The 25695-nt window shown below is 51.0% G+C and overlaps 1 protein-coding gene across 1 annotated transcript in view; it reads left to right on the top strand.

The window, feature by feature from the left end:
- CDH23 (cadherin related 23) overlaps positions 1 to 25695 on the top strand; it is a 459756-nt gene that overhangs the window by 194200 nt on the left and 239861 nt on the right. The window contains exons 7-8 of the mRNA XM_054522498.2: positions 17520 to 17714; positions 21564 to 21692. Of these exons, the coding sequence (XP_054378473.2) occupies positions 17520 to 17714; positions 21564 to 21692 (324 nt within the window). The remainder of the gene's footprint in view (positions 1 to 17519; positions 17715 to 21563; positions 21693 to 25695) is intronic.

The raw sequence follows: 25695 nt of genomic DNA, 5'->3' as shown, positions 1-25695 counted from the left end.
ACTGGATTTGGCTTCCATATTGTTTCACCTGTTTGCCAAAGGTCAGAAAGCTGTTGTAAATGAATGATAAGACTGACCGATTAGCCCGTGTAGGAGGGGACGGGGCACTGATGCATAGAGTCCCAGCCTGTGGGGTTGGAGGGACTCCAGAGAGGGGTCATCTACTGGATCTCTTGACCACTGAGCTGAAATGCTCTGGGGCATCCCTGTCAGAGGAGACTGGGCTCTATCTTAAAGTCCTCCAGGGAAAGATGCTCTAAACAGGGGTAACAAGCAGCAATTCAAATCATGTGCCAACTCCAGGCCTTCGATGGAAGCTGCTTATCAGCAGGTTGGGTAGAGAATCCCAAGGCTGAGTCTGGGAAGAGCACTGTGTTTGACTGGCACTGCCTGCCCTGAGTGCAGAACAGAGGAGAGGCGGCCTGCGGGCCATTTTCAGATCAAAATCCACCTGGGTCACTCAGGCGAGTTTTACACTTTCCTCCAGGGTAGTTTCTTGGGGCCTCACTTATTGCCCCAGAGAAGCAAAAATGGTCTTGACTGCAACTTCAAGGCACTGGAGGGCGTGAGAGATGATCAGGAAGGCAGCTGCAGACCCAGCTTGTGGGGCGGGGTCGGGGAGGTTCCTTTCTTGACCTTGTGGGACTACAAGGTCCCACAGACCTTGAAGCACAGAGCAGGGTGGAGAGTTGGGACCAGCCTGCTGGGTTTATCTAGCTATCCCTGCCTCCACCAGGATATTAACGGGCTTCCCGCAGATGGAAGCTTCTCTTTGGAAACAGGGTATTGGGAGCTTTAGATTAAGGCAGAGCCGAGTCCCAAGCCTGGCCCCTCCTCTTAGGAGCTAGGAATAAGGCCTTGAGCTCTCTACACCTGTTTCTCCTCCTTTACAATAGGGATAAAGCCTCAGGGACTGTTGTGAGGGCTGAAGAGGAGAAAGTACATAAAACTTCTAGTACAGTGTTGGTAATGGGACATATGAATTCTCCCACAAGATGTTCTGAGGTTTGGGGTGACACATTAAGACCAGACTGACTATTCCAGTGACTTGAGAGGCTGAGGAGTGGGGGATCACTTGAGGCCAAGAGTTTGAGACCAGCCTGGGCAACATATCAAGAGCCCATCTCTGTAAAATTAAAATAAACATAAATGAGCTAGATGTAGTAGTGTGCACCCATAGTCCCAGCTACTTGGGAGACTGACACATGGGAGGATTACTTAAGCCCAGGAATTTCAGGCTATGGTAAGCTGTGATCGTGCCACTGCACTTTACCCTGGGCAACAGAGTGAGACCCTGTCTCAAAAAAAAAAAAAAAAAAAAGAAAGAAAGAAAAGGAAAAGAAAAAGAGAAAGAAAAAAGACAAGGCTGCCTGTGGGAAACGTGTTGAGAATGAACAGCTGCTTCAGGCCCAAGTCCACCCCAGGGCCCCAGTGCTGTTACTCCTTCCCCCACCGTCCCATCCTCAAGGCCAGTGAGTGTACACCAGGCATGCTGGATTTGCAGGTGTGGTGGCAGCATCAATTATGCTGCTGACATGGGGCTTGCTAAGCCTGGGGGAAGCTCTGGGAAGAGCAAGAGGAGTGTCCTGGGGTGGGTGGAGGAGGGAAGGAAAAGCAGCTGTAGAAAAGTCTGGAAAAGGCTTCCCCTCCACCACCAGAGCCAGCCCCCACCGGCTGCCTCCCCTAGCCAAAAGGCAAGGCTCCCTCGCAGCAGAAAACATATACACATATTTGCAAGCTACAGTACAAACGAGCGGCAAACTTAATGATTCGTGATTATTATTTGAAGGGTCCCACTGTTACAGATTTATTTGTCATTTCTTGTAATAACACCGACAGTAATGAATTCATTTGTATTAATGTGAGTGTCACGAGGACTTCCGTCGAAATTCCACATTAATTAATGTACCATTAAAACAAAGTGTCGCCCAATTAATATCAAACAGAGGTAAGGCTGCCAGGGTCCTCTTCATCTGGGTTTCATTTATAATTCATGGTATTAGCACTCTGCTTAATGAACATCATTTGCAATTCCTACCCCTGGTCTCTCCCACTTCCTGGGGGAAGGTCAGGGTGTCCTAGGAGCTGTTGGGCCCTTCACTGGGCACCCCGGGGCCAGGAGGAGAAGGAGGGAGGGGTGGGACTCTGTTTCTAGGTAGAAATCGAGTCTCCGCATTCTTCATTCCAGAAGGGGCTTGGAAGGCCCTTGGAACTTCCTGATCGGTTGGTTATCCACTTCAGTTACCCAGAAGGTACCTTCCTGAGGTTCTGGTAGGGAAGAGAAGGCTAGTTTGTTTCTTGGTCAAGCCTGATCTTAACAGATGAGACCATGGCTGTCCTAGGAAAGCCTTCCAGCAGAGTGCACCCAGGATTCTGGTTTCCCTCTTTTCTTAGGGTCAGCCTGGTGGTCTTCTCAAGGTCTTTGTGTGCCATGAGAAGACTACTCCAAGGACCTTCAGGACCTCTAGCTGTCCCTGAAGCCAGTGGTGGAGCCCAGTGGGCCTTGGTCTCCAAGGCGCAATAGACCAAGGAATTGGACCCCTGCCCTGTTCCTCCCACAACCCCTGTGGAGGGGCCCACCTCCCCCAGCAGGGACAGAGGCACCATCATCCAGCCTTTAGAGCTCTCAGGACCCCATCCTGGGACAGCTCCTGAGGACAACATAGCAGGGCACCCTCCCCTCTCAAGGAATGCTCCTCAGGTGAGTGGACCTCCTCGGGCTGCCTCCGCCCAAGTATAAGAACCTGAAGTTGCCCCTAGCAATAATGAAGTTTCCTGCAGTGATGGTGACTGCTACCGCTATGACTGTGGGCCAGGCCTCAGGCTGAGTGTCTCAGAATCATTACTGCTAGGCCCACAGATGCAAGAGGAAGGTGTTATTGCCCCCATTTTACAGATGAGAAAACTGAGGCTCAGAGAGCTTCAGTACTTTTCACACAGTGGTGGAAGAGGGGAACAAGACAGGTGTCTGGGTTTGTCACATTGATGTCTCTGTGTCCTCCCATCCTTTCCAGCTAGTGATCCACATGAGAGCTGGAGGGACAGGGCCACAGGGGGCCAGGCCTCTGGTGTCCTGGCTCATGGTGCCCTTGACTCTCAGAAAGTCCTTCCTTCACTGGTCGCCCACATGCAGGGACTGTGCCCCACAGTCCTGGCACATGGCAAGCACCCATAGCCAGCCATGGGGCATTTTAACCTGTGCTTCATCTGCATGAGAGTGTCATATATCTCACTGGAGAGTGAGGCTTGGAAAAAAAAAACAGAAAAGGGAGGGAGAAATGCTTTCATTGATTTTCGCTTCAGAACATGCCGCCTTTCTATATTCTGAGGATGGTCCCAGAGCAAAGGGGCTGGCTTGGAACTAGAGCGCCTTGGATTTAAGAAAGGACTCACAACTGAGCAGGAAGGGAGTGCAGAGTGATGTGGTTCTGCCCCCTCATTGGATGGACAAGGACCCGAAAGCCAAAAAGCTTTGATTCTTGTCCAGGATCACACGGGACCCTGGTCCAGGGTCTTCTGTCCCCCATCCAGGGCTCTTTCTTCCACTCCATGCTGTTTCCCTCAAGGTTAAGAATGCTGTGTGTTTGGGAAGCCACCTTGCACCCATGTTTGGACAAGGTAGGGGATGTCAGGGAGTCAGCACTAACATGGGCACCTGCAGGCAGAACTCTACCACAGGAACCGTCTGTGTGACCACCATCTAGTCCCCCCACTCCCAGCTTCAGCTTTTTCATCTGTAAGACAGGGTTCCTGGGCTAGGGCAGTGCTTCCCCACCTTGGCTGTACATGAGAACTTGATGAGAATTTAAAGATACAGAGGCAGGGACTGGGCGCCAGCACGCTATGTTTTAAAAGCTCCCCAGGTGGTTCTAATATGCAGCCAGGAGTGTGAACCATTGGAACAGACATTGGAATAGGATCATTCGGTCTTTCTTCACCGATTGAAGCTTAAGCCATTCCTCCAAGGTCCCCAGAGCCCAGTGACTCTGCAACTGCCCTCTCCCTGCCTGGGTCCAGCTCTCCGCAATCTCCCCAAACCCCCCAGCCCTCACCACCCCTCAGCTCCTCTGCAGCCCAGTTTGGTTCGAACCTTCCCCAGCTCTGTCTGCCCTTAAACCCCAGGGCACCAAGTGACAGGTTCCACTTATCAGATCACACCGCCTGAAGGGCCGGCAGCAGTAGCCTCAGGACTGGAGAGACAGAAACCACACCAGGCCTACCCCACCACACTCATGCCTGCCCAGGCCTCTGCTGCCCCCTTCACCCACTCCTTCAGAATGCACACCCACCCAGGCTGGGGACAGAGGGACAGGAGTGGGAGGAGTCCGAGGGGCAGGGGAGGAGAGACAGCAGGAGAGCTGCGTTGCTGGAGCTGTCTTCTTATTCAGAATCCATTTGTTAGGCACCCCTTCCCATAGATGTAAGGCCCGCCCTGAGGAGATTTGCATATTCATTTTGTTTAACATGATTCATCATCATGCAAAGGAATGAATTTAGGGGCTGGGAGATGGAGCCCCATTTGTGAGCAATAGATCTGGGTACAAAGAGCTCAGGGCAGTGTTAGAGGCTTTTGCACACCCAGAGTGGTCCCCTTTGGGATGGAGGTGGGGGACATGTGATCCCCAGAGGGTTCCCTGGGAGTTTTATCTCTGCTAAGGGCAAAGCAGGGACCTAGCCTTTGGAACCTTCCCCTCCCCTTCCAGACCTTCCCACCATAAGTAACATCTGCAAAGCACTTTGCAGTTTACTGACCCTTGTCTATACACATTTCCACCTTAACCCTGACACAGCCCCATGAGGTAATAGCATTATGATAGAGCCAAAGATTTACTGAGCACCTATTATGCACTAAACACTTTACACGCTTTGTCTCCCATAAGCCTCACTATAACTCCATGAGGCAGGTTTTCTTTTTTGTTTTGTCGGATTTTTGTTTTTCATTTTTTGAGAAAGGGTCTCACTCTGTGGCCCAGGCTGGAATGCAGCAGTGCAGTCACAGCTCACTGCAGCCTCAATGTCCTGGGCTCAAGCATTCTTCCCATCTTAGAGTCCCAAGTAGCTGGAACCACAGGTGCACACCACCACACTGGACTAATTTTTTTTTTTTTTTTTTTTGGAGAGACGGTCTCACTATGTTGCCCAGGCTGGTCTCCAACTCCTGGGCTCTAGCAATCCTCCCACCTCAGCCTCCCAAAGTGCTAGTCTTTTTCTTATTTAAAAAAAATTCCAGGAGACTCCTTGCGTCTCTCAGTCACCACTTTTCAGAATCTACCAAGTCTCAAGGTTACTGTATGCCTCCAGCCCCTGCAACCCTGGGTTCAGAGACAGTGCCCTGGAACCGTGATGGCCCAGCTTCTGGACTGCAGGCTAGCTTTTTAGACAGGACTCTTCTTATAGATCACATCGTAGCATTCCCTGGATTTTTCTCTTGGAGTTTTCTGCCTCTGCAGAAAGTTGTGAGAATTTTTTTTTTTTTTTTTTTTGGCCTTTGATTTTTCCAAATATGTTTCCATAGTTAACTCATTTTATCTCCACCCCAGCTCTCTATAGAAGATAGTATAGGGATTACTATACCCATTTCCTGGATGGAAACACTGAGGCATCAGATGTTTATGTTGACATCGCATAGCAACAGAGAAGGAAGTGGGAAGTTATTGGAGAGCAGCTGGACTGTGATCCAGAGTCTGGGACAGTTGTTTCTGGGACTTTCCTAATCAGGCCAGTGTGCATGGAGAGGAATACAGGCACCACACGGATCCTTCCTGGTCTCCAGAAGCTTGTTTCCAAGTCCCTACTTGAGGGCACGAGGGTATGAGGCTTCCAGCAGCCAATCAGACCAATCACTCTGGCCAGGGAGGGGTATAAGATTATGACTCAACATAGCTAAGAACTGGATTTCCCAACTCACACCTTTATTCTTGGTTTCCTCCCCTTTCATGGAGGAAGAGGAAGGGGGTGGTACCTGGTACATGCTGCCTGGTGTTAAAAGCAGATGTCCTGGGCGCTGGGGCCAGGGTGGGTACTAGGGCTGCACCGTCACCACGGCCCTTCCTGTTCCCTTTTTCTTTGCGCACAGCCCTTAGCCAACTGCTGGGAATGGAAATAGCATTCTTTATAATGTGAAATTATTTCTTCCTTAGTGTTTCAGCCTATAGTGTCACTGTTATGAACTTTGGTGCCACTTTGACTCTTGATCCTTTGCATGTGGGCCAGCCGTCCATCCCTGATGCATGGTACCCTCTGCTGCCACGTGCTCTCTCCCTCTGCTCCTGCTGGTCTGCAAGTGAGAGGGTGCAGGGGGAGCCTGGAGGAGGCAGGTGCAGGGACGGCCCTGGAATGTTGTCAGTGATGGCAGGTGGCACTGGGGGATCTCCAAATTCTACTGTCATTCATTCTACGGGAAGCTCACTCAGTTGGAGTCAAGGGTAAGGAAACTTGCCTTGGAGCTCCTTAGTCTCTGAATAGGAAGGAGCTGGGGCCATTTCATTCTTGGGTTTCACACTTGGCCTTGAAAGTCAAGCTCCTGAGAAGAAGGGAGAGAGGCCCCAGATGTCCCTCTGATGAGACTCCATCTAGCCCTGCATGTCCAGCATGTGTGCATGGGGTAAGGGAGAGGGTGTCTTGCCCCAGGCCCAGGCATGTGTGCTAGAAACCTGGGTGGAGCCAGCAGCCTCTTCTAAGAAGGGAGGGAGTGTCAGTCATTGGGTGGGGACGTCTGACCTCTGCTCTCTAGGGGAAATATCCAAAGGAAGACAGGTCGAAAAGACAGAGGCACCATGAGCACAGGCCTGGAAGGGGACCACACTTTGGGGCTGGCACGTAGAATAGCCGAACTGAAATCGAGGACCTCAGTGGAGCAGTAGTGAAAGAAGAGTTTAAAGAGAGAAAGTTTGTTGAGACTATCATGATGGTCAAGGCCTGGGAGACTTTATCTTGGAGCAGATGATGGTGATTTGGGGGAAAATGAGATGCTGGATGAGTGCTTTAAGGCAGGGACTTTCAGGATCCATTGCAGGGGGCAGAGTTGAAAGGGAGGAGGCAGCTGGGCACCATGGCTCACGCCTGTAATCCCAGCACTTTGGGAGGCCGAGGCGGGCATATTACTTGAGGTCAGGAGTTCAAGACCAGCCTGGCCAACATGGTAAAACCCTGTCTCTACTAAAAATACAAAAATCATCTGATCATGGTGACACAAGCCTGTAATCCCAGCTACTGGGGAGGCTGAGGCAGGAGAATTGCTTGAACCCGGGAGGCGGAGGTTCGTGCCATTGCAGTCCAGTCTGGGTGACAGAGCGAGACTCGGTCTCAAAAAAAAAAAAAAAAGAAAAGAAAAGAAAGGGAGGAGGCCACTCGGTGGTGCAGCCGTAGGGAAAAACTGTTTTTAATTTTGATATTAACCTTTATCAAAGTAATATACGTGTGAATTTAAAAGTCAAATAATACAGCTCAGCTTATAATAAAAACAGCGGACCCTGATTCATTCTTTACCACTCCTGCTTCCCACCCTGAGAGAACCTCATTCAATTTCTGATATTTACTTTCTTATTTCTAAATCACATGCTTATACATTGTTTTAGTTTTGAATATTATCTATTGATTTCCACCTATGAAGGATGAGAATTTCACTTTTACACCATCTTCTACCTTATCTTTGCTATACACACACACTGGAGCATGCACCCTACTCTTAACATTCACTACACCCTACTCTTAACATACATACACCCTACACAAACATCCTACTCATAACTTTCACTATGTCCTACTCTTAACATATATACACCCTACATAAACACCCTTCTCTTAACATTCACTATCCATCCTCCAAACATAATTATATTTCTCTTTTTAGCTAAAACAGCATTTAGTGTACACAGTATTATGATTATGTGAATGTTATTCACAGCTGAGCCACATAAGATACTGTAATTATATTTCCTCTTTTATTTTCCCTAGAATTAATAATCACTTCTTTTTTTGTTTGTTTCTTAGTGTTCCTTAATGCTTGATGTAGGGAGCCTCTCAGCATATTCAAAGTATATTGAGTTTTTAAAATTTGATTTTCATTTTTCTTAACAACATTCTCCCTGGAGTGTCCACCCTCCTGTTTCAACCTGGACCAGCTGTGCTCTGACTTGTGTGGTGTTCTGGAGGCTTGATGTGGGGTGGGTATTGGGGAGGAAAAGAGGGTCACTCTGAGAAATCTGTTATCTTTCTCCTCTATTGGATCCCTTTTCATGAATGTCATATTTTCCTGTTTCTTGGTTTACAGTTTCTTGAAGAACACTCTTCAGTAATTTTCAGAAAAAAGTGTTCATGGGAATTTTTTTTCACTTCGTCTGAACAATGTGTTCATGCTATGCTTTTGTTTGTTGGTAGTTTGGCTATGTATAGAATTCTGGAATGGAAATAGTGTTCTTTATAATGTGAGCTTATTTTCTTCCTTAGTGTTTCAGCCTATAGTGTCACTGTTATGAACTTTGGTACCACTTTGACTCTTGATCCTTTGTATATGACCTTTTGTTTTCTCTCTGAAAGTCTCAGGATTTTTTTAAAATAATCAATGTTTTTGAAACTTCATGGTTTTATGCCTCAGTATGAGTCTTTCTTCTGAACACATACTGGTCTCTTTCAATCTGGAAACATGTCCTTCAGATCTGGGAGATTTTCTTACGTTACTTTTGGATGATTTCTTCCTCTTCACTTACTCTGTTTTTGTTTTTGTTTTTTTAACTTATTTATTTATTTATTTATTTATTTATTTATTTATTTATTTTTGAGACAGAGTCTTACTCTGTCACCCAGGCTGGTGTGTAATGATGTGGTCTTGGCTCACTGCAACGTCTGCCTCCTGGGTTCAAGCGTTTCTCCTGCCTCAGCCTCCCAAGTAGCTGGGATTATGGGCACCCACTACCATGACCAGCTAATTTTTTGTATTTTTAGTAGAGACGGGGGTTTCGCCATGTTGGCCAGGCTGGTCTCGAACTCCTGACCTCAGGTGAGTCACCTGCCTTGGCCTCCCAAAGTGCTGGGATTACAGGCATGAGCCACCATGCCTGGCCTGTATTTTTTTTTCCTCTGGAATTCCTATTAGTTGGAATGTTGGATCTTCTGAACTGCTCCTCTAATTTTCTTACTTTTCTCTCCCATTTCATCCCTTTGAATTTGTTTCTACTTTTGGGGAAATTTCTTTATCTTCCAACTCTTCTCTTGAGTTTTTAAATTTCTACTGGGCCTTTTTTCTTCTTGGAATATTCTTTTTCCAAAGATGTTGTATCTTGTCTCTCTGAAGATATTAAAGATGCTTATTCTTGTTGTTCCTTTTTACTGTTTTTTCCCACTCTGTCTTTCACGTTAGAGGCTCTTCTCAAATGTTTAGGGATCCTTAGTTGTCTCTTCATATATACAAGTGAGTTCACGTGTAGCTGCCTGGAAGCTTGCTGTGTATGTGTGGAGCAGGGCATGGTTGGGACTGCTTGTTAGCCAGTGGCTCCATTATGGGATGATTGGAGGAGGACCTGGCTGTTCTTTTGAGGGATCTGCAACATGTCAATGTTCGTGTTTTCTTTTGCACCAGTTTTCCTTTTTACTGCCTGGAGCCTTCAGGAGGCTGAATGGCTAAAGAGACCTGACGAGGGATGGGATTGGTGGGGAAGGTACAGATTTCCTCCTAACCTCCCTGTTTTCAGTGCCTGGTTCAGCTTCCATCCATAAGTCCAGAGCCCAACTAACTCAGACCCTCTAGAAAGTAAATGTCACATTTTCTGCAAGAGTTGGGGAAGGGATCTGGGAGTCTAACCACTCTTTTTAAACCTGTTCAGCCCCACCCCATTCCCTCCCACTCATCATCACCTGGTGTCTCCGGGTCCTGAGCTTTTCCAGTGTTCTGAGACGCAGGCCTGAGCTTCAGCTCACCCGTCTCCTAAGGCAGTTATAACTGGCCCATCTGTTTCCAGTTTCCAGAATTTTGTTGACATCTCTCATCTGCTGTTGTCACCTCGCCTGTTCTTTTTGCCCTTGTGGATGTATGCATTTTTAATTCCTTTATTGTCATTTTGGTGAGGGGCTGGGACAAAAACAGAAATAAATGGATGTGTTCAATCTGCCATGTTTACCACAAAATCCTGATTCTTTTAAAACATTTATTGAATGCCTTCTATGCACAAGTGACAGTGCCAGGACTAAAGAGGTGTCCAAGGCAAATAGCAAAAAGGAAGAGGAGGGTGAAGAGTGGGAACTGGGAAAGAGGGGGAGGTCTCGTATGGCTGCAGCAGGTCAGGAGGGCCATTCGGTAAGCACTTTGATGAGTGTCTTCCAGGGATTCCAAAAAGCCAGTACACAGCTGGAAGCTGCGAAGGAGGGACTCTGAGGAGGGACTTGGAGATGGGAGGGTGCTGAACTGGCTCTGGAGGAGACCAGAATAGCTGGGGAGACCAGCCTAGGCCCAGAGAGATGTCCTCAAGCCATGTCAGGGTGTGAGCGACTTAGGGCCCAGCCCACAGAGCTGGCAGCCCACCCCGGCTTTCAGAGCATACCTGGCACTTTTTAGATCCAGTACATTTCACCCAAGAGAGCAGATACTGGTAGAAAGAAGAGATGTCGTCAAATTATCGCTCCCTGATTCCTCCAGAAAGAGATGCTGGAGTACAGGTACACATGGGTTTATGCACACACGTGCCCCTCCCTGACCAGAATGGGGCTCCCTGAGATATGTGTTGATGCCCTGTGGGCACTCGCCCCTCCTGCTTCTCTCCCCTGTACTGTGCTCTGTCTGGACCTTGTCCTCCTGCGCTCAATGCCTTCTTGCCTATTTGAGAAAGAAACGTAGCCCACCTCTCCCATAGACCCCATTTCTCCTCCATCACTGCTCCCCCATAAGCTGGAATGCCACAAACCCCCACATTTGGAAGTGACATCCTCCCAAAGCATCCCAGTAGGAGAGGCGCCTGCTTTAGCGTCCAACAGAAACCGAAGTGCAGGTGTTTCTCCTCTGCTCCAGGAGCCCATGTTCAGAAAGTTCCTTGCCTCTGACTTGAATTCTTCTTGTTCCAATGGGAGCCCATTTTTTTATTCTCAGTGAAAGTGTGCAATTTTGAAGTACCCTCCTTCCTTCCGAAGCTCTTTTTTGGCTAAAGCTCCCCACCAATCCTCTGTTCTCTTACCTAGAGGCCTCTTCAGCTGCCACCCTCATCCCCAGCCCTTCCAGACCAGGAAGTCCCACTTGAGGAGGGGCCCTGAGCCCACTCTCCACCCTTATCTCTGGAATCCTGAGGTCTGGGCACAGAAAGGTGACCCGACTTTGAATCCTGATTCCACCACTTACAATCTGTGTGACCTTGGACAAGTGGCTTCATTTCTCTGACCTTCCATTTTCCCCATCTGGGAAAAGGAAGCAGGGAGCGGAGGTGTGTAAAAATGCAACTGAGGGCAGAGGACGGGAGGGTGGAATCCCACTAGCCCCTCTCCCCTCCCCACCCCAGCCCCAGCAGACAGCTGCCCAGCCTCTGAGCAGCACAGGAGGCTGTTACCAGCTCTGGTCTACCGAGAAGCCTGCACCTTGTCAGGACTCCATCTGTCAGGAATTTATTACTAATGCATTTTATAACAGGCTCTGTAATAAGATATTAAAGACCGTAGCAGCATCTAGCAAGCATTCCATAAATATTAATAACGCCTTTAGAGATGGCACCTATGGTGGAAATGGTAGGGCTTTTTGCCAAAGTTTGGTCAAGGGTACAGCATAAATCTTAAAGGGGGTGAAGGGAGCAGATGCGCCCCAAAGGTGAGAGGGTGTGGCATCCTTCTTTTCTCTCTCTCTCCTATCTTCCTTTCTCTTGCTGCTTAATTTTTGTACATCTTTTCCTCTGTTCATAAGTTTTCCTCTAGAATGTCTCTTTTTTTTCCTGTTTCAGTTAGTTCCTTTCTCCCCAGGTTTCCTTTCCTCCCTTTTCTCTTGCAAATTATCTTTCCACTTTATCCCGTTTTCACTCTGGCCCTCAGTCCTGCCCCTCTCACTGTTCTCACCGCATTTTCCTCTGTGTTCCTGTGCTCTTCCTTCTCCTTGCCCCTGCTCCCTGCCTCCCTTTCTTTAGTGCTCTCTCTGTCTGGTTCCTCCTTCCTGCCTCTCTGCCCGTCTCCCTCTGGCCTTTTCTCCCTCGCTGCACACCCTCCCTCACCCCGTTGCAGTGAGCACCCGAGCCACCTCTGGAGAGGCCTGGAGTGTAATGTAACTCACACTGCATGTGAGAAGTGAGCTATTTATCATTATTATTAACGAACAAGATCCTTTGCACGGCAGAACTTTCGCAGAGTCTATTCCCTTGTCACCCCAGGAGTAGCAAAAAGATGTATTTGTCTCTGAATTGCACAGGGTGGCCCATTTACAGCAGGTCCATCAGAAGTGATATGGAGCTTAAATGGGAACTGGAAGAGGCAAGACCTGCCCTGCCTGTGACCTGCATGGCGTGGGTCACTTGGCGAGAGAGAAAACCTGGCAGGTGCAAGAATTTTGAAGGGGATAATGCCTAGACATGCTCCCTGGTCCCCTGAAGGCATGGGTGTACATTTGGGGAGACTTCCATTGAAATGGCCCAGAAAACGTAAGGGAGTAGGTGGGACTGGGCAGGGGGGTACCATGAGGGAGAGGAGGAGGGAAGCAGGGATGGGGCAGAGAAGTGGGTCAAGAGGCCTCCCTCAGAAGCAGAAGTGATCATGTCCCATGGGGTCTTTCTTCCAAAGACCACGGCTGCTCCCTTCCAGCAAGAAGGTGGACCCAGGGCCAGTGTCCACAATGGAGGTGTGGGGAGAAGCTGCCCTGGAAAGGAGGGGCCCAACACCCAGCTGAAACAGGCCTCTTGGTGCTGCTTCTACAACTCCAGCCCGTGCAGTCCCCAACCCCAGACACCCCGAGCCCCACCCCAGACACCCCGAGCCCCACCCCCAGACACCAGAGCGACACCTTCCACTCATTCTCCTTGTCCTCAGATGGCAAAGTCTGGCCCTGCCGAGCCTCTCTCTTCAAAGCCTGTCCTGGCTGACTGTGTGAAGTCCATATCAAGCCATCCCTTGCCCATCCGGCCACCTCCCCACGTGCATGCTGATGATTGCCTGCAACCTGGATTTGCACGTTAATAGGAGTGTCTGGAGACAGTTAAAAAGAAGAGGGAGCCGGCATTTACCCAGGCTCCTTGATTCTTCTCCCCATTGTAACCTCCAGCCTCAGGTGGCAGGCACTGTGCCCTCATTAGCAGTCCAGGAGTGGTGGCCTGGCACTTTGCTTGCTGTGGGCGCTAAAGAGGTAGAGTCCCATCAGCAGAGGGTCCGGGTGAGCCTGGGGCAGAGCCATGGAAATGAGGAGGCCCTGCCTGTGGCTGGGCATGTTCTAGGGGCAGGAGCAAGGAGCTGAGACCCAGCGTGAGCAAGTGGAGTGCCCATAGAAAGGACGGCACAGGCGGGTCCCAGCACCGCAGTCATGGGCAGGAGACAGTCAGCGGGGCCTGGGATGGCCAGGGTGGGAGGCTTTTGGAGGCCCTCATCTCCATTTTTTCTCGTGTACTGTGCTTTGCTCTGCTCACTGCAGGTGGGCTTCCTCTGACTGCCCGTGGCATCTCTGCCACCCTGTAACTGTGGCTTTTGTGTGGCTTTTGGCCTGTCATGGTGCCCACTCCAGCCAGATAACAAGATCTTTCTTTCAGATTCTCAGAGAAAATTGATTTAATTTCTCAGGCCCCACGTGATTGGCATGGCCTGGGTCTGAAGTCACTTGGAACAAACATGAGTGCCTAGACCCATCACCTAGAGCAGAGCTGTGGTCATGAGGAGCAGCTGTTCTTGGAAGGAGGGTGGGCGGGGAGGCAGCGGTTGGCATCTCTTTGGGTGGGGTGGAAAGAGCACTCTGTATGAGTCAAGGCACCCGATTTCCACTCTTGGACTCTGCCATGATCCACTTATGAGGCCTGGAGCAAGGCAAGTCCCCTCTCTGGGCTCATTTTCACATCTGTAGTCCACCCTAGGAAATGGGGAGGCTGGACTGGATGACCCCAAGGTTTCTTCCAGCTCCTGCATTCCAGCCATCCAGGGTGGTGTATGGTCAGGACTGCTTCCTCATTTAGGAGCCTCCCAGGCCCCCAGGTGCCCCCCTCACCCCTGCCTCAGATCCCACCCCTCCCCTCACAGGCTCTCAGGCCCATTGTGGAAGGTCTTCTGGGGCTCTTCCGTCCTCATCTTGTCTTCAGCAGCCAGGATCCAATCAGCAGAGATGTTCTCTTTCTGAATTTTAAGGTGCCCATTTGTCCCAAGTTCATGGTGAAGAGATTCATTAACTGTTTACACTATTTCTAATACTTCCCCCTTTATGTGGGGCTCATCTCACCCTGCCTGTAATGATATTTTATTACTACAGTAATAAGTGCAATAACCATTTATCAAGTATTGCTCAATGTTGCTGTGTGTCTGGCCCAAGGAGACTCTCTTTTTTTCATGTCTTATCTCTTATAATACTTTTTTTTCCTTTTTTCTTTTTCTTTTTTTTTTTTGAGATGGAGTCTTGCTCTGTCACCCAGGCTGGAGTGCAGTAGCATGATCTTGGCTCACTGCAACCTCCACCTCCTGGGTTCAAGCCGTTCTCCTGCCTCAGCCTCCCCAGTAGCTGGGATCACAGGCGCGCACCACCATGCCCAGCTAATTTTTGTATTTTTAGCAGAGACGGGGTTTCACCATGTTGGCCAGCCTGGTCTCGAACTCCTGGGTAGGAGCTGCTAATAACTCCATTCTACAGATGAGGAAACTGAGGCCAAAAAGAGGTTTAACAATGAGATGTCTGCAATCTCCCAGGGGAAAGTTCCAGACTCAAAGTTAGGGAGTCTAACTCAGAATTCATGCTCTGAGCCACCAAGTGTTACTCCCTGTAGCCTACCTGGAAACCCAGATGCACCTGGCCCCATAAAGCAAATCTGCTTGCATTGAGTCTGCAGATCTGTGTGCACGTCCGTGCATTTCCATGGAACAGCAGCTGGGTGCTCGGACAAGCCCCCAATGTATGTTCTGATGAGCGCCCCTCCTTCCCCGCATCTAATTCCCTGATAGAGCATGGTGCCCAGGACCTGAAATGCAGGAAGTCAGCATTCTTTTCTCTCCAACAGTTTGTCCCTTCTAAGTATATGAATGGCTCCTTGCCAGGCCCATTTAAAACCTTCTCTAAGTTATGCAGAAATTAAATGGGTTTTCACCATAGGGCATGAAACATAATCCAAGAAGGTCAGACGTGGAGACCATCACTTCTTTTTCCCGTTTTCCACCATTTCCTGGATCTTGCTCTTAAATCCTCTGATCAGATGCAGAAGGATCAGAGAGGCTTCCCCTCAGGACCATGCGGTATGGACAGTCAAATGTCCTCGCCTCCCTGAGGCAGGGAGCTGGAGAGCTGACATCTCACGGGAGCTGTCCCTCTGCTCTGGGCGCCAGCTTCATACAGAGTGGTTTAAGTAGACTGGCCGAGTGCTCTGAAGTGAGGGCTGGCCACCCTGTTTTCTGTTGTTGTTGTTGTTGTTGTTGTTGTTGTTAAATAATTGGTAGAATTCACCAGTGAAGCTGTTGAGTCCTGTGCTTTTCTTTGTTGGAAGATTTTTGATTACTGAATCAAATAAACATAAAAGCATAATGCTGAATTAAAAAGCAAGCTTCAGAGTGATCTATTGTATATGAAAACCATTTATTTACAAATACCCACAAAACAGTATCTTATATTATTCATGGCTAGATATAGATACATATGAAGTACAAAAGCAGACTTTCACACAGGGGGCTGGCAGCTCTGAAATCAGAATGTGGCCCTCCTTTCTTGTGGCAGGAACCACGGGCCCCCATGAAGTGTTTCGTTCTGGATTCACGGGGCTGGCTCTGGCACTTCTGTGTGATCTAGAGAGAGGGCAGGACAGAGAACTGTGGGTTAGCTGAGAACCTCAGAAAGATCTCCTTAAGGTGGGGGAGGGGTGGTGGACATAAGGGATGCTAAGGTACCCAGGGCTTAGCAATAGGGGAAAGTTCTACCCCTAGGGCTGAAGGGAAAGGAGAGGAAAATAGCATTATCAGAGCCCACTGAGAGTTGGGGCCAGGGAGGAGAGCCTGCTGGGGTAGAGCTGGAGGGGGTAGAGGAAGTAAGACCCCAAACTCTTTCTCTTCCTGCTCTGGGAGCTCCTACCAGAACTTCCCATTGGCGGAATCCAACTGGAAGCCAGCCAGCAAGAGAGCCTGGAGATGCAATCCATTGAGAGCCCGGGGATTGGGGAAAGGCAGAACTGGGTGGATCATGGGGCCAGGCGAGTGGGTAGACAGGGAATGCCCTGGATGATACTGTTAATATCGGTGCTTCTTGACACCTCCCTGCCCCACTCTTGAAGGTGCCCTTGTCTGTGCCCCTCTAGGTTTCCAGAAATTAAAATCGCAACTACTGTCTTCTCAGCACTTATGTGCTGGAATGTTTACACTCATGAGCTTACGTATTCTTCACACTAACCCTATGAGATGTGATTAGCTTCAGTGTACAGTGAAGGGATTAAGCATCAGAGAGATTATGTAATTAACCCAAAGACACACAGCAAGGCTGGGATTCCAACAAATGGTCTGTCCATCCCTGAAACTCTGGCATTTGTCTGCTTTGCCCCCTTGCAGACTTGATTCTGTTTTGGAGGGAATGAGCATCTTCCAAGCAGCTGAATTAGGATGGGCAAACCTAGCAAAGGAAAAGCACATTCAGACGGCCTGAGGTGTGAGGGAGCCTGCTAGGTTCAAGAAGTACAAATAGCTCCATGCTTCCAGGAAATAAAATGTGAAGGGGGAGACAGGAATGGACCACAAGGGCCTGTGTTCTATGCAAAGGGCACTGGGGAGTCATGGATGGTGAGGAGGAGAGGGGCGCCCTGCATCTGCCTCCTGTCCCCAGTGGACAGAGTGGTTGGAACAGGCAGGACATGAGCCTGCCCATTCAGGTTGACACTTGTCTGCTGATGGGGGCAAATCCACAAACCCAGGAAGAACCCTCAGCAGCCCCATGGCATTGTTCTCTGGAGGCCCTTTCCAGCCTGACCAGGGGCCCCATAAAGAGCACCCCTGTGTTAAGTGCATGGTCTGTCTGTGAAGGGCTGCCAGGAGGGAGGCTTGAGGCTGGTCCCCAAAAAGGAAGCCTGCAGCTTGGGCAACCAAGGAGCATTTGACAGAGGAAGCGAAACCACCAAGAAACAGGTTTGGGGACCGTAAGACCCCTCATCCAGAACTCTAGGTTAAGCAAATCATCTTTGGAACTGGTGCTCTTTACAGCCACCAGGAGGCCATCAAAAAATGAAGAACAAGAACAAAAAAGATACTGCATTTTACATTTTGGGGCCCCTCCTAGAATGAAAATGACAAGGCCTCGGGTCTGGTTGGCTGAGGGATGTAGAGAACGGGCTTTGGGGGACTCAGCCCTGATGGTGTAGCTGCTCCGTGCTGGCTCACCCTTGTACTTGCTTTGCTCTCATCCCCAGAATACACCGGTGGGGACGCCCATCTTCATCGTGAATGCCACAGACCCCGACTTGGGGGCAGGCGGCAGCGTCCTCTACTCCTTCCAGCCCCCCTCCCAATTCTTCGCCATTGACAGCGCCCGCGGTATCGTCACAGTGATCCGGGAGCTGGACTACGAGACCACACAGGCCTACCAGCTCACGGTCAACGCCACAGTGAGTCTCCACGCTGGGGCCCCGGCCGTCCCAGCTGCCTCTTCCCACCCTGGGAGAGAGTGCTGGGGTATTCCAATGGGACATTGACCCAGTGGCACACACTCGAGGATCTATAATAATTATAGTGGCAACAGTCATGATAGAAATGAGGCTGGCATTACTGAGGCTTTGTGCTGTGTCCCTGGCACCGTGCTGAGCACTTGAAGAGACTTTAAACCTCAAACAGCCCTATGTCATAAGTATTGTTAAGATGCCCATTTTGCAGATGAGAAAACTGAGGCACAGGAGCAATTCAGTGACTTTCCATGGTCACTCAGGAGCCTGACTCCATAGCCTGCTCGGGTAACCTCCTTGAGACATTCTTAGTGCAGAGCACCTCTTGCTCTCTGGGACACAGGACAGAGGTGTTCATCCAGCTGTGTCCTGACACCATCCAACATGCAGGGCCCAAGGGAGTTCAGGCATCCTGGCTCTACTCCGCAGAGTGGTGACATTCCACATCATCCCTCTGTGCCAAGCACATTGCTGGCCTCTGGGAATTCCAAGACGAGTGAGTCAAGGGCAGAAGGCAGGAGAGGGTAATTATCCCAGCTGATGGCTGACTCTGTTGAGAGTCACACGGCCCATGAGTAGCAGTGGAGCAAAAACCCAAACCAGGTTGTCCACCTCTCAGTCCAGTACCCTGACCACCATTCCCCATGGCTAGACATCTCCAGGTCTCAAGAACATCGCAGCATGCCCTTTGTGCCAGCTGTTTGGGAGATCCTGGGGAACAGGCAAGCCACACTCTAAATAGGGTCCTCCCCCTACCTGCCCCCTCTCCCTGCTCCCAGCTGCTGCCTCAGGGCATAGCTGGAGCCATCAGCTGGCAGCAGGGCCATAAGCTGGCCTGTTGTCCCTTAGATTCTGTTGACAAAGCTTATGCCAAGAGCAAAAAAACACGATAGTCCCTCTCGACCCTCCAGGTCCCATCTGCCTGACGCCCAGCATCCACTCCTGACCCACATAGCTGTCGAGGGGGCTGCCAGCAGCGCTGGGGGCTCTCCTTGGCAGGTCACAGGCTCTAGATCCAAGGCTCTGGATCTGGACTGGGTCGAGAATCCAGTTTTGAAAGATGGGGTGCCCCCAGACTTGGCCAAGATGCAGAGAGAGGCCTCAAGACCCAGGAAATGCGAACTTCTTGTTTGCCCCTGGCCCAGTGGCTGTGGGGAGGTCACTGCAGGTGACACTCACATTCTTTCCTTCTCCCCTGATTAAGTGTTAGTTGCCTGGGAGGAGCTGTGTGCTGCTGTTTGTAAAACTGACCTCGGAGGTCAAGGGGACGTGCAAGCCCAGGATTTGCTTTTTGTGCAGATTCGCCTGCACCTTCCATGCAGCCTGGCACCCACACATGTGCTGCCCCTCCACCACACTGTTTGCACACACCAGGGCCCAGAAACGCGCAGATGCTTGCCCGCTGTGGGATAATTTCCATCCACCATAAAAATGGCTTTGGACCGTGGGGAATAGACGAGAGCTGGGCACAGGCAAGAATCTGAGTGGCGGGGCCTATCAAGAGGCCTAGGCTCAAGCTGGGATGATGAATACAGTTAAATTGCTGTTACTCTCCCAGTGATCAGGCTTGGAAGCAGCAGAACAGGAGGGGCCCTAGAAGTCCCTCTCTAGATGGCTTCCCCCTTGCTTCTGGAGGAGCTGACACGGAGTCCTTCTCGGGGCTGGTGCTGTGCCCTTGGCTGCTGAGCACTTCCCCAAGAAAGGAGATTCTCGGCCTGGCATTGCGGGCAACAGTGTGAGTTCCCAGCTACCACTGAGCTGGTACCAGGATGGGGAAATTGAGGCATCCTCTGGGAACAAGCTGCTGAGGGCCATGGGCCCCAGAGTTACAGCTGGCAGCCTGGCAGGATCCCTCCCCTTTCCCCACCACAGAGTCCAGAGTGGGCTGGGCAGGGCCATTTGTGGCATGAACAGGACTGCAGCCACAGGTATGGGACAGAGAGGGCGTGTGCCAGGCTAGACAAAAGCCAGCTGCCTGCAAAAGCCTGGTTATGGCAAATCAGAGCCACTGGCATCCCCAGTCCAAGAGGTCAGGGGACTTGTTTTGAGTTTCCCCGCTCTAGCCCTGGGTGCCTGGTGGTCATTCAGGTCCCTGTCTGGGAGCTCTCCCCATGGGCAATGCCCAAGCCTGCGGTGTGGGCCCCAGTCCTGGAGCCTGGGAGACTGCCTGCCGAGAGCCTCTCTGCTCACCTCCTGCTTCCAGACCTTCCTCTCCCTTGCAGCACCCACTCCCATCCCTGAAGGCCCTCCCACCCTCTCATTGGCTGTCCCTGAGGATTCCTAAAGACAACCAGCCCTCCCTTCTCCTAGGCACTACAGCTCCATCTCTGCAGGCCAGGAGGAGGCACCAGGCTTCTTGGAACTCCAGGAATGCCTTGCATCATTCAAGTCATCCCAGACAAACCAAGGGAGATCTAACCTGGGGACAGTCGCTCCTCAAATCTTAGCTCAGAGAATGTTCGAGCCCGAGGGGCCTTAGAAGTCATTCACTTGAGCCCCTTCATCTCGCAGAAAAGGACAGCAGATTCCCAGGGGGAAAAAGAACTCATTGGAGGTTACTCAGCAAATTAAGAGACCAAACTGATGTTAGAGCCCCAAGGCAAAACTGTTAGTGGCAAATTTTTATGTGAAAGGATCTGAGTTTGAGTTCTGGCTACACACTTAGAAGTTGTGTGACTGTGGGCAAGTTACTCAGCCTCTCTGAGTCTCTGTTAACTCATCTGAATAATGGGCCCATCATAACTACAGATGCGAGTGAAGTGCCTGGTAGAGTGGCTGCCACATCATCTGTACAAAGCACTGCAGTTACTATTATTGCTGGCTATTGTTATTCAGTTGCAGCAGGCTACTTAAACAGTAGAAGACAGATTTGGAGTTTTCTTTCTTGCCAAGCATTAAAAAAAATTTTTTTTGAGATGGGGGTCTCGCTATGTTGTCCAGGCTGGAGTGCAGTGGCTATTCACAGGTGCAATCTTGGTGCACAACAGCCTCGAACTCCTGGGCTCAAGTGATTGCCCCACCTCAGCCTCCTGAGCAGCTGGGACTACAGATGCATTGGTGAGGTTTTATACAATGAAATTCCCAACTGACGGTTTAAATATTGCTTACCTGGCTGCAGGGAGATGGCCTGTGTGACCTCTCAGGAGTCTTTCTCGGAGTCCCCTAAATGTCACAGACCCTGGAGCTCCCCCTGCTGGTTGGATTGGGAAAAGTCACTGAACCCGTAAATCCCCAGCCCAAAGCAAGGGACTCATGAATGCAGGGACGGAGGTGCCAGAGTAATCCCCTCTGTGGCCTTTCTTCCAAGGAGTCCCCATCTTTGTTAATCCCCTGCTGCCCCGGGATGAGTAGGGGCAGGAAGTGGGCACAGAGAGGGGTGGTGGCCTCCAGCTGAACTCAGCAAAGGAGCTGAGGGCAGCACCATATCTACTCCAAGCTGGTCATCCCACCACCAGATGTCCAAGGAAGTCAGGCCTGGGCTGCTAGGGACTGGAGGTCTAGCTGTACCCCAGCCCTGCTTTGTAACACTGGATAAGCTGCCTTCATCTGGACCTTGGGGATGCTGTTTGTGTTTTCCTGTACAGCTCAGAAATCACCAGGGCTTCTTAGAATTCTTAAGCTTCCTTTTACTAAGCCCTTCCCTGCTGGAGTGCAAGAGCATGGGTGTGTGTGTGCGTGTGCATGTGTTTGCACTTATGTGCTGCACGGTGCAGGTCTGTGTGTATGTGTACATATGTGTGTGAGTGTCCCCACCATCACTCAACCTAAGGCTGTGTGTTCTCTCCGCTCTCTAAGGATCAAGACAAGACCAGGCCTCTGTCCACCCTGGCCAACTTGGCCATCATCATCACAGACGTCCAGGACATGGACCCCATCTTCATCAACCTGCCTTACAGCACCAACATCTATGAGCATTCTCCTCCGGTAAGACTGCTGGCCCTTCCTTCTCAGAAGTCCCTTCTCAGAGGGACTTCCTTCTGAGCTCCTGTTAGGGATGGGCCCTGTTAGTGGGCTGGGCTCCTCCTTGGCTCCTCCGCTGTCCCTGTGCGTGGCAGTGATGAGTGTTCTGGCACAGTGAAACCCCAGCCACTCTTCATACCACGCCCATCTCCTCACCCTCTCACTCTACCCCAGGAGCTCTGTGTGGCAAAGAACAAAGGCTTCCAGGGCAAGTAATGGGGAGCCATTCAGACAGACTTACGTGGAGGGATGGGGATCCTGTGCAAAATTCAGCCCGTGCTGGAGAATGGATCTGGACTCAGTCTGGCTGCACAGAACATCAGTCTGGCTCAGCTGTGGCTGTGTCCCTGCCGTGTCAGTCTGTCCCTCTCTGCTGATGAGCACTGCCAGAGAGGGTGGCAGCTGCCCTTCTTCAAGTGCCCTCTTGGCCCCAGCTCTTCCCTGCGAGTTTGCAGCTCCTTCTGCCCTCCCTAATGCCCAGTCTTTGGATTTCTTAAGTCCAGGTTTCCAAGAAAGGCTCCTGATTTTTCTGGTGTGTTTCAAGGTCATAGGTCACCAGCCTGTAGATTGGCTACCCATGGGTGTCTTAGAGGACAAAACATGCCTTGGCCCACTCTGCAAGGCTGTGGATGGAGCAGCTTTGCTCAGCTGTGGGCCAGACAGGCAACGGCAGCCATCTCTAGCCTCATAACCATTCGTGCGTCTGTGCAAACTTGAATGCAACACCGGCTGTGGGTGGAAAAATTAGAAAAATATGCCTCCCCTAGGCAGTCACAATCCCTGGTCATCAGCTTAGGGAACAGCGTTTGGGCAAAGAAAAATGAGCCCCTTCTTTTGAGGGAACTCAGTATGCTTAGAGGAAGGCAGCTTTGGGAGCAAACTGGGGCACCCACCTGAGGCTCGTGAGTGTTCAGGGCCCCACCTGCACCCCTGCACAGGCTCACAGAATTGAGTGTGACAGGCGAGCTTCCCTTGACTGGGGTGCAGGCTGTGCTCCTGGGCCTGACCCCTCATTTGGAGACCATGGCTGCCCTGGCCACTGGCCTCCCTTCACGGCATGAGGCCCCAGTCTCCTGGTGTGTGGGGCTGGCATTCGGCCACTTCCTTCTTGGGACACGTGTGGAGGGTGGCTCTAAGAAGCAGGATCATTTCCGGACTGCTACTGTTGAGTGTTTGAAGCTGCTTTGAGGGTAGAGGGGGGCAGATCAATGCCCCCAATTCCCCAGCCTTCTCTTTCTTAGCATTCTGTGGGCAGTGGGAGCCCCTGCTTTTGAGACTGAAGGCTGTCTCTTCTCGGCACAGCCCAGCCCAGCCCATTTCCCATGACTTTCCTAGCCCCCTTTCTCTCTGCCCCTAGCCCAACTTTGCCAGGCCGATACCTTCTCAGCATCAGGTCAGCCATGACGTGCTGTTTTCAGATGAGGCAGGACCCACAGTCTGCCCATGGCCCTTGGACATCTCCTGAGTGCTCAGCACTCTTGAACAACTTGCCCCACCTCTGCTCCCCTGAAGGACTGGAAGCGTGCAGTTCAGCAGGGACAGGGTCTGCTGTGGGCATAGCACACAGTGTGTGCTCAGGAGATGGTAATGGAATGGACAAATGAACAGGCACCCTCACCCTGGGCAGACCAGCGTACTCACCATCCTGCACCCTCTCCACCCCTGTGCCTGCTCTTGTCGCCAGCACAAAGTCCACCCACCCATTTGTTCCCAGTTCACTCTCTACCTTTCTTATAATTTTTTCCCTGGCTTCTTTCCTACCTGTCCCAGAGATAGCAATTCCTCTCCCTCAACCCTGGTAGAATTAACTCTCTCTATGCTGCATAATTTTCCGCTTAATTATAGTCTCGCCTGTAATGTTACCTATGTATGTGGGTTACTTCTGAGCCCCCAGTAATCAAGGTACTCGAGTCTCTGGGACATGATCTCAGCCTTCCTTTGGGTCTCCAGGGCATCATGCCCAGAGCTAAGTGCAGAGAAGATGCCCAAGGCCAACTAGATTGAAGTACAGAACATGGCGGTGGCCGGGCAGCCAGAAGAGCTCAGAGGAGTCCTGCACTGCCGTACTCACTTTGGCTGAATCACACGGCCTCCTGACCAGCTCCTCACTGGGAAAGGGGGATAATTGTGCCTGCAGTAGTGCCTCCCTCTTCTTAGGGTTTTAACGGTTGGAGATAATGCACATAAAACACATAGCAAGTGCTGCCAATTAGTGGACATTAAACCACGCTGGGCAGTAGTCTGGTCAGTCAATTACAGTAGCTAGGCTGGGTTGGGGCTCCCAGCTTCAGCTTCCTTTCAGAGTCGTTGTAGTTGGCAAGAGGTGTGTTCTTGGTGTGAGCGTCCCCTGAGACCCCTAGGTTGTCTTTTTCTAGTATCTTTTTTAGTATTTCATGCAATGCTAAGTTTGCATGCTTTTATTTCAGATCTCTGCAGATTTCTGAGCTGTCCATCCATTCAGTCTACACTTCATCCTTTTATGCACCCATCAGACATTGATGCGGCTGGTCCCATGTGCAGGCCCCATGCTAAGCCATGCCCTCTGCTCTACAGGTGATCCCACAGGCCCCTGCTAGGGCAACTCCTCAGTCTCAGCAAACCAGACCCTTGCCCTCCTTAGCTCCCAGTCTCCTGATGCTCCATTTCTTGGCATATGCTGTGATTCTCCTCTCTCAGGTGCAGGGATCTTGATGTCTCTTTGCCTCACCAGTATTGTTCCTTTGTCTCCACAAGGGCACTAAGGCCCATGCCCAGGGAGCTGCTAGACCCCCAATCTGGGTGGTGCAAGTTTGAGCCCCACAGCTTGGCTTATGGCTGGGCTGGGGGAGCCAGAAAAGGCAGTGCATTGAGGGTTTCAGACCCTCCAGCCTGGCCTGGCTCCCCTGGTGCCCACAGAATCTGCCTCCCTGTCCACACATCTCTGCCCTTCCTCCAGCCTCCACACTTGAGGAGTTCTTAGGTTCCCTCACCTCTTGCAGAGCCTCTCTCCTGCAGGCCGATTCCCCTGCACTCCCAGCCTGATCCTTCCCGGCTGCTAATTGGTTTCTGTACCTTGATCTGGGCCCTCCATGTCCCTTTACAGTGTAGAACCCTGAATTAATGCAGCAATTCCCAGGCCGGGCCCAGGCTGAGATGCACCCTGGCCTGTTCTGCCTCCCAGGCCAGAGGACCCCAGCACCTCCATTCCAAGCCTTGCCTCTGCTGCCCCGGGGCCCCCATCGGACCTTTCCCCACTCTCCCCAACTCCCCTTCTTTATCTGCGGCTCACAGCATGTATGCCTCCCCCTATCAGCGTATCAGGTTAGCATGCCTCATCTAAAGTGTATATATTACTTAATAAAATCCTTCTTATTTGGGATTATTGCATCAGATTTTAATTTCCTCACTCGAGCAGCAGCATGTCGGCCTGCCCGTCAGTGAAGGGCCGATAGAAGGTGAAAAGAGCGGATAAACTGCACAAATTACTGCCAGCCGATACCTATCAGCCCTTCGACTGGAATTGACTGGAATTAAGGACTGAGAAATAGGATTTGCTACCTCGGAATCTGCTGTGGCAGCTCTCATCGGAAGTCCCCTTCAGCCCCCACCAGCCTGCTCCCCCCAAGGACGCCTCCTACTCCCAAAGCAAGCTGCATGTTCACCTTTCAAGTCCTTAATCCCGTCATGGAAATGGGGTAGGGGGTGTCCCGGCTGAGCTTGCTGAGCAGGAGGAGGACATGGGCCCCTGAGGCCAGGCACAGCACAGCTGGGCTCCTGTGTCCACAGCTTTCCTGACGAGGGCATCTTTGGAAGGGGACAAGCCACAGAGGGAAGAGAAGTCCAGCTTCTCTCAACTGTGTCCCCACTGCGCGTGCCTCAGAGGCTGGGGCTGCCTCTCACACCTCACCCCCTCCTCACCTTGGCACACCCACTGGTTGCAGAGCCCTGAGCCCTTGCCTCCTCCAGAGAGCAAAGGGGTCCCCCAGGC

The sequence above is a fragment of the Pongo abelii genome, chromosome 8 (assembly GCF_028885655.2).
Source record: "Pongo abelii isolate AG06213 chromosome 8, NHGRI_mPonAbe1-v2.0_pri, whole genome shotgun sequence".
NCBI classification, from domain to species: domain Eukaryota; kingdom Metazoa; phylum Chordata; class Mammalia; order Primates; family Hominidae; genus Pongo; species Pongo abelii.
Note: the sequence above shows the minus strand (reverse complement) of the source record. Positions and strands in the feature narration are given on the sequence as shown.